This window comes from Sinocyclocheilus rhinocerous, unplaced genomic scaffold, assembly GCF_001515625.1.
Source record: "Sinocyclocheilus rhinocerous isolate Xijiao unplaced genomic scaffold, SAMN03320098_v1.1 scaffold1182, whole genome shotgun sequence".
NCBI classification, from domain to species: Eukaryota; Metazoa; Chordata; class Actinopteri; order Cypriniformes; family Cyprinidae; genus Sinocyclocheilus; species Sinocyclocheilus rhinocerous.
The window spans coordinates 170,665-179,885 of record NW_015624203.1 but is presented as its reverse complement, the minus strand read 5'-3'; the positions used below and the strand labels follow the sequence as shown (position 1 = coordinate 179,885).

At 36.2% G+C, this 9,221-nt stretch overlaps 1 protein-coding gene across 23 annotated transcripts in view; it reads right to left on the bottom strand.

Moving 5' to 3' along the window:
- Nucleotides 1–7: 7 nt before the first annotated feature.
- The window catches only part of dlg1a (discs large MAGUK scaffold protein 1a), a 139,327-nt gene continuing 130,113 nt past the window's right edge, over nt 8–9,221 (bottom strand). For 14 of the 23 annotated variants that reach the window (XM_016550557.1, XM_016550583.1, XM_016550574.1 and 11 more), the window contains 8 exons: nt 8,330–8,429; nt 3,996–4,037; nt 2,520–2,570; nt 2,283–2,384; nt 2,021–2,193; nt 1,748–1,857; nt 1,544–1,635; nt 8–180 (listed from right to left, as the gene is read on the bottom strand). In XM_016550557.1, the coding sequence (XP_016406043.1) occupies nt 74–180; nt 1,544–1,635; nt 1,748–1,857; nt 2,021–2,193; nt 2,283–2,384; nt 2,520–2,570; nt 3,996–4,037; nt 8,330–8,429 (777 nt within the window). In that variant the 3' untranslated portion in view covers nt 8–73. Of the gene's footprint in view, nt 181–1,543; nt 1,636–1,747; nt 1,858–2,020; nt 2,194–2,282; nt 2,385–2,519; nt 2,571–3,995; nt 4,038–7,996; nt 8,022–8,329; nt 8,430–9,221 lie in introns of all 23 variants that reach the window. The other 9 variants (XM_016550592.1, XM_016550599.1, XM_016550639.1 and 6 more) reach the window with 3 other exon arrangements.

Sequence of the window (9,221 nt, the reverse complement as noted above, 5' to 3'; positions counted from 1 at the left end):
AAAGAAACAAAAAAAAACCAACAAAAAAAAAAAACGTTTAAAGAAGAATAAGGTTTATTTGTCTCCAGTCGTCTCACAATTTCTCTTTGACTGGAACCCAGATGAACGGCCCAGACTGCTCCTCGATGACCTGCTTAACCTGGTTGTAGATCTCTTCTAATGTGTCCCCTTGCACAATGGCTAAAGGAAAGATAAGATGACCATCAATGAGTATCAGAGATCTCCATGTTCAATGGAAAAATATAAAAAATTCTCAGGAAAGTTGGGACTGGATACAGGTGGCCCACAATGATTTGCCACTGGTATTTAGTTTTATTTAGTAATATTTAAGAAAATCCTACAAATATCAAAAGTAAATAATACTTGGAATACTTAAAAGTATTGTATCATAAACACACACAAAAACTAAATTTGGACAATTTTGTTTTGTCCTGAGGTGCAGCCACATTAGCAACATTTTGGAGAAATTTCACAGCAACAAAGGTTCATTGTCGATAGTCATTAATGTAGTGGGGTATGAAGCACACCTCATACAGAAGTCACTTTCAAACCAAGCAGCACTTTTTGTTGGTCAACGCATATTTTAAAATCTGTGTGAATTAAGCTGGTGTTACTAAATTTCATGTTTATATTGTTAAAGCAATATAAAACTCAAAAATCTTTTGTGTGAGCACTAATACATAGAAACTAAAGGGCAGTGGGTCTGTTTTCAAACGTCTGACCCCACTTTTTTATTCCAAACCGATTGCTTCCTCTTTTAATGTCCTGTTTTGGAAAATGTAACATTTATTTATTCTGAATACTGAATTAAACTGAAAATAAACATCATATAGTAAGACTCCAGGCAAAACTCCTGTAAATACTCCAGGCAATCTTTCCTCTGGCTGAAGGTTATTTACTGTGAGGAGATATAAAGCCACAAACCACACAGTAAAGATGCACATCCTCCACCTTTTTTGTGATGTTTTATTAAAAATCACAACCTATTTATTATTTGAATGGCAGTGGTTTTGTGCAAATTATGAGTACTTTTTAATCAAATTATAATCAGTAAGCTTGGCTTTTATCAACAAATGATGATTTTTACGTTTTAAAGGAATAGTTCAACTAAAAATGAAAATTCTGCCATCATTTACTCTCCCAGCGTACTTCTATGAATATTAAAAGGAGTTAAAAAAAAAACAAACATTTTATTTATTTTTTGTCGATACAATGAAATTTACCTGGGGTCCAATGTTATTTTCGACCCTATTAACTTTCACTGTATGAACAGCAAAAAAAAAAAAACTTCTTTATGTTACACAGAAGAATGTTGTACAGGTTTGGAATGACATAAGGCTGAGCAGATGATAACAGAATTTTCATTTAGTGATCTATTCCTATAAATGAATATTGGAATGGAATGAAAAATTGGATGCGTGTGTCAAAATACTTTAAATGCAGGGCATGGCTTCGTTGCAGGACAGGTATACGTTAAAAAAATGACTAAGCAGAAAGGTCACAGCTGACTGGGATGTGGGTAAGTTTACTCTATCGTTCTCACCGGTGAAGTGCTCTAGGAATTCCTGCTCCAGTTTCATGGCTCTGTCATAAGTCTTCCTGCCTTGCTCCTCCATCAATCTCTTATTCATCTCTCTGTGAAGGACACAGAGGACACATTACTAGTGCCAATCAGTCAAAAATAATCAAGCTTTAGCATTTATTGTGTGTTTGATGAGCCTTTGATACAATAGTAAAAATAACATACAAAATATTCTCCACTGATTTGGGTTTCACAAACACCGCAATGGTGTAGAGCTGTGCTAACTGGAGTCGTTTGATGGCATTGCCGGAGACATCCAGGATGCAGTGCTTGCCCTTAAAGAACAATGAAAAATAGATTGTCTTATGAGAAATTAGAAAAATGCAGCACAATGCAAATCTGAAGGTCAGCATGTCACTCTCACAAAAAAAAAAAAAATCATTTTTTATTACTGCTATAAGTTCCTTTATTACTTCTTAACAAGTGGAACTCGTTCACCTTTTCTGCAACCTCTCGCACTGACTGCACGCTTGTCCCGTAGAGGTGGTTGTTATATTGGCCTGCCTCGATGAACTTGTGATCCTGAATGTCTTTTTCCATTTGTTCCCGTGAAATAACAAAATGGTAGTCTCTTCCATCAACCTCGTAGTCTCGCTTTGGTCTAGTCGTGTCTGGTCAAAGTACAGTAATGGCCATTAAAACAATGCAGACGATATGAAATACTGCAGAAGAAATGATAAAACCATGATTATGTACTCACGGGGAACACATGATCCAAACTTGTCCGGAAACTCAGAGATTAGATCATCATTGATCCGGTCTTTCATGGGTCCAAGGACAATCACTGGACGAGCATAACTCACTGTAAACCACAATAATAACCTTACAATGGGTCCTTACGATCAATCAGTCAAGCAGAATTACACACTGACAGTTAAATGAAGTGATATTAACCAATGTACCACAATAAAAGAAAGCCATAATGAAAGACACTCACCTTCCTGTTGCGTGATTGTCTCATATGAGAGGACATACTCTTCCTGTCCACCTAGTAGAGACAGAAATACTGAGTTCAAAAATCTTCATGTACTGTGTAGTTAAATTTAATTAACCCAACATGCATGTATAGACTCAACTAAAGTTAGTAAAACACTCCTCAGCGTTACAAACAGTTTGAACTCGCATGAACTCTGAATCAGAGGATTTTGAGAAGCATCTACTAGAATTCAGAGATATGTTTTCAAAAGTGGAACTATTTTTTTCATCTTAAATATGTCTTAGATACTCTCATACAGCAACTTCTCTGAGAGGACTTTAGCATGCGATCTAACAGCTAAAGGACATTAAGTAACTAATTATTCATAATGTATGCTACTGTTCAAATGTATGGGGTGAGTAAGATTTTTTTTAAAGAAATTAATACTTTTATTCAGCAAGCACACATGAATTAAATGTAGCAGTAAAGAATCCTGAAAAAAAAACACTGCATCCCAGTTTTCAAACGGTTTGCAACATTGATAAAAATGAAGGTTTGAGTACCAAATCAGCACAGAATGATTTCTGAACAATCATGTGATGCTGAAAATTCAGCTTTGCCATACATTTGAAAATGTTTTTAAATATAAAGAATTTATTACACAATATTACAGGTTTTACTGTATTTATGCTTTGATGAGCTTTGAAAAGCATTGAGCATAATATTTACAAAATAAATAAATAAAAATGTATTTAAAAATCTTACCAAACCCAAACCTTTGAACAACAAGTGTATAAATTATTAAACAGGTTAAAAGACTGCGAGAGACTTGTGAGATTGAAATGTAACTGAAAACTGATGTTGAGCATTTCTTTTGCTCTTGTTTTGAACAGTAGTCTCTAATTTTCACACTCTGTTCAGATGAGATTTGAGAGCCATGTAGCATTAACAAAGTTCAAGAGGTTTTTCAGACCACTCGATATGAATGACAGGCGAGTTACAAAACTACTGAAAGCCACAGGCTGTTCAAATGACTGTGACATCTTATTTGAAGGTAATATTCCAGGCCATAATATGCTGTGTACCCAGCATGATCACTACGCAAGGTGCACAGATAACCAGCACCTGTTTTATCACCTGAAACGGCCATGTAGGGCAAATCATATAGCTAGCTTATGAACTATAAAGCATAGTAGAGTAAAAGAAGCTTCTGTCGGTTAAATTAATAGTGTGTTGTAATTATCTTGGCTTTTGCTACTGCATTTTTAAAAAGATCAAAATATCTATTTTATTTGAAATATTACATTAAATTGTTTTTGTGTAAAATCTTGACTCTGATGTTGGTCTTGAATAGTAAACATCTTTCAAGTATGTGTGTGCATATAACACAAAAGAAAGCTGAGGGAACAAAGGGAAATAAACACTCAAACTCATGAAATTTAAAGAGATGAATTCAATAACAACGATGAAAGGGAATAAAGGGGAACGCAAACTTACGGTAACTACTTTCACTATCGCTGGCATTAGAAGTTACATGCTCTGAAACCATAAAGAAGGAAAATAAACACTACAGACACAAAAACAAGCTTTGCAGGAATATGTCACACAACTCTAAGATCAGTCACCAGCAGATGGCAGTGTTAAGAACTTGTGCAGGACATTTGAGGCTTTGAAGCTAATCTCATTTTGTTCAATTTATCATAAATTTGCTTCTATAAAACAAGTATGAAACATTTAAAGTGAAAGTGACGTGACATGTAGCCAAGTATGGTGTCCAATACTCGGAATTGGACACAGTTATAGCAGTCAAAGAAAAACATCTAATCATCTAATTGCCTCTGAATGTAAGAAATTCTGTCGGGGGTCTTAACACAGTCATGGTGCAGTGAACATTGATGGACAGAGGGGCTCCACTCCACCACCTAAAAGTGTCTCAATGTAGAAGCCTAAGAGAAGACGCATATGCTAAACATTTAGGCATTATGGAAGATTGTAAATAACCTTTTCCTATCAGCCATGCTGATCTTAACCCCTCATGTTCTGTTGATTCCACTCTACCATTCAAAAGTTTGGGGTTATTTTAATTTATTTTATTTTTAAAGAAAGGAATACATTTATTTAGCAAGAATACATTAAAGGGGTCATGAACTGCCTTTGTTTTTTATTTTGTATTGTTCTCTGAGATCCACTTAATGTTATCAAGACTTTGACATCAAAAAACATCATAATTTAGTAGTAATAGGCTATTTTCTGTCTTGTTTTGACCCTCCTCATTGGAACGTTTGAATAGGTGTTGTGGATTGTAGACTCGGAAGTAAACGCCCACTGCTATGATTGGCTAACAGCTGTGTATGTTTGACAGCCTACAGCCTTCATAGAGGAACGCTGCTGTGAAAAAAAATGCATAAATACTCAGTATATCAACGATTTGTAATAACAGACAAAGCAATAGTGACCACATCATAAAAACAGTTACTCACACTTGTGTGGTGCAACATTACCGTCAGATCCAATATTGTCGTCACAGCATCGTCTTTTAGTTTCAATCTTTCTGAAAATCCTGTGTCAAATTGTGCCTTGTTTGTAAACGAATATGAAGTGAAAATGAAGTGAACAAAGGACCAAGTTCTTACTGATGCGGTCTGGAAATTCATTAAAAATAAAGTTCATCAAATAAAGTTTATCGTTTGGTTTCTGTCTGGACCTGCCTTTGCCTCTCTCGTTATTTACACTATATGTGTGAATCAGTGGGCGGAGCTAAACAGGCAGTGATGTAGAAGCAGGCGTTGATCTTCTTCTGCGGAGGCGGTGTTTAGCCACACTATTACGTCATAAAGTGGCACATTCCACAAGCTGTCGTTTTGGCAGATTGGCTTCAATATAAGCAGTTTTTAGACTAAGGAGAAAGTTCTGAAACTTACAGGATGTTTTTATAGCACAATGACCTCTTATATGTCAAAAGTTCGAAGGAAATTTGATTTCTCAGTTCATGACCCCTTTAAATTGATCAAAACTAACAGTAAAGACATTGATGTTGGAAATATTTCGATCTCAAATAAATGATTTCTATTAATCAAAAAATAAAAATTAATTTAAAAAATTAAGAAAAAATCCTGAAAAAATCTCAGTTTCCACAAAAGCATTAAGCAGTTCAACTATTTTCAATAGGGTTGGGCGATGTCTACAAATTAGGCATCGGATGATGTCTAAAGTGGTTTTATTTATGACGTGCTGACACAAATTTCAAATGATTTTCAACGGGCGCTTTGTCGCATCCAGTGTAGACAGACTTTAGCTGATGCGGCGCGACGCGACAACTGTTGCGTCCGGTGTAGACACGGTGTAAGGAGAGATGACTGAGGACGATGGCGAATGATTTGCAGATCCTCAGTACCACTGACAAACATATAATCTTGTAAAATGTGTTGTAAGTACTGCCGCTCCATAGTATAAACAGAGTACGTGTGATCGTGAATCTCGAAAGTGTTAGTGAAACTAAAAAGCGATCGTGCATTCAAAAAGGCGGGGGGGAGATCACAATGCCGGCGTAACATCGTGATGTCTATCAGCCATCGGCAATGGACGATGGCATCGTCTATTGGCCCAACCCTAATTTTCAACGTTGATAATAATAAGAAATCTTTCCTTAGCACATAATCAACAAATAAAAATATTTTATGAAAGATCATGTGACACTGAAACTGGAGTAATGGCTGCTGAAATTCAGCTTTGCCATCACAGGAATAAATTACATGTTAAAATATATTAAAATAGAAAATAAGTATTTTAAGTTGTGAAAATATATCACAATATATTGTTGTTTTTACTGTATTTTTGACCAAATAAATACAGTATTGGTGAGCATATGATAATTCTTTCAAATATTACGGACCCAAAACCAAAAAAATTATCTTCTGATTTCCCTTCATATTGTTTTAGCATTTTTGATTTGACCAAGTATGTAGAAATGATTGAAGACTGTATCACAATGTAGACATGTATTTTTCAGAAACTCGTTATACTGTAGTTGCTTCTGTTTGAAAGAAATAAAAAAAAAAGAACTGAAGGGAGTGTGTATCTCAGTGCCCACATCAAACAGAACATGAGAGTTAAATTTAGCATTATTTGCACTTGATTTGTCCCCAAAAGCACATCTCAAACTCATCTCCCGAAGCAAAATCACAGCAGTAACTACATTTTTACATATTCTGAAGAAAACAGAATGGTGCAAAACTCGCTGCTCCAATGCTAAGGTCTTGTGCATGGTTTCCAAGGCATTGCTACGCAGTTGCTAGGTGGTTGCTTACTGGCAAGTTAAAAGAGCCCACACCCCAAGCCCTAGGATTTTTTTTAGATTCACTAGGCAAAAAATTACGTTCAATTGCTTAGTGGGGAGAATAAGTAAAGCAAAAGATGCGAGTTACACACCAATGTTCAATTCTTCGGGTTAGGCATTTGTTCAAAGACCTAAACCTGGGGTTCCCAAACTTTTTTTGTCAGCTGAACCCCTTAGAAGTAAAATATTTACTTGAAGTATCCCCTGAGATTTTAATTTAATTTGCATGTTCACGCTTCTCTGGTGTTGGTTTATGGTCACGACCATCTGAATATAATATATCACTATTTTAGTGTTATGTCAGTTAATTGTGCTGCACCATTTGTTTATTTTAATGTTCCATTCAATTTAATTACTTAATATCTTTTCATCAACTCACAAACCCCCATTTAGGAAACCCTACACCGAAGTATTAGCCATAATAAGCACCGCTATTTAATCAATGCATTTATAAGGCAAATGTTGTTAAAGGGATAGTAAACTCAAAAATGAAAATCTCCCTCACGTCGTTCCAAACGTGTATGAATTTCTTTCTTCTGTGGAACATAAAAAAAGATATTTTGAAGAATGTTGGTAACCAAACAGTTTCAATTCGCATCGATTTCCATTGTATTTTTTGCCCATGCAATGGAAGTCAATGGGACATTGACAATGGGAAACTGTATGGTTACCAACATTCTTCAAAATATCTTATGTTCTTCAGAAGAAAGAAATGCATACAGGTTTGGAAAGACGTGAGTACTTTTTTAATTTTTGGGTGAACCATCACTTTAAGCAATACTCTAGAAACTGCCACCATAAATTTCATTGTGTTATTGTCATGGTTAAACATGTTTCCATCCTGGTATAAAACAACACATAAATTATGTCAATTTATAAATTAGTATATTATGACAGAAAATTCATTTTTGGGTGAACTATACCCCTTTAAGAGGAGCAGAATTAACATGTTAAGGGCATAGTAGGCAACAAAGGACCTGAACATAGCGCTGGATCTGCAAAGCTTGTGTTTTACAGCCATCTAGATATAACACAGGCTGCAGACAACACAATTCTAACCGAACATCACTGCTAAACGTGTAAGAGAGATTTTTGGGGAATAAAGGGAGTTTGGTGGGGCCGGTGGGGTTCTGTAGGTCTGCTGTGGCCTTTGTGGACTTACTCAAGCCTTTGTCGTCACTCAGGTCCTGTGGAGCAGTCGGCAGAGAGCACGGAACAAGAGAAAACCACAAAAATAACAATGATTACCGGAACAACATATCACGTCTTACCGATGAACACTGCTCATGCCTCGCAACAAACCCAGATATGGAGACTTCAGTGGTTTTCGATGGACATACGGTCCCTAAATTATCTCACAATGACATACAGTAGAAGAGATCAACCAAATTAGCCATCATGTTTAGGGTTGTTACAGAAGCAGGAGTTTTGTTCAGCGGTGTTGGTGTAGCCGCGTGTGGCGCTACCCTGCCCTGCACACGGCTAATGTACTTACGCTCCACATCGCTTGTTTCTTGTTCGCTGGGGTCCTTGTTCTTGTAGAAAGGGAATTTTCGCGAAAAGAGGTTCTTTTTACGCTTGTCATTGAGTGACTGCTGGGAAGGAGGAGAGGGAGGGATGGAGAACAAAAAAGGAAGAACAGATGGAATGGTGTTGGGTGTCTAGTTGAAGTATGAACAAATGCCCAACTTAACAGATGCCCATGTTACTGACTCTATAGCCACCACCATCCAATAAAATGATGCTGGAATGACAAAAATCAATAATGCTAGAATTTATGAATAGATATGAAACCAGATCTTGGTTTGGAGATGGCAACAGACACAGTAGAGTTTCTGAGAGATTACTTGAGTATCAGATAAATTTAAAGGGTAGTTACCACCACCAAGGATAGCACGGTGGGTTGTTAGCATAATTTGGACAAACTCAAGGACATGCAGACCAGCCCCCAAAATTAAGTTAGTTGATTAAAGTTAGTGATTGGCATTGATTAAAGGGTTTGGACGAGAACAAAGTTACAACACACATAAAGGACATAAACAGATGGACAGCTGAGTAATGTGCAGGAAGAGAAAGTGAAGAGCAGTTTGACATCAATGGCAAGCGTATACATCTTTTTGTTCTCTGAAATATTCATGCACTCGTGCTGCATTAGTGAATGCAGTTGAAAATGCTGAGACAGTGAAGAGTGGATGATGAGTTGTTCTGGTACTAAACACAATACTGCTGCAAAGACTAAAGAGTTATAATCACTAGGGCTGGGTAATATATATTGAAATACGACAATATATTCTGTGGTGAAATAAAATTAATCAGCATTGTGAATATTGCAATGAGTTAAGTAGCTTTTTTATTTTTATCTGTTACAGTTTTTAAAGATAAAAAAG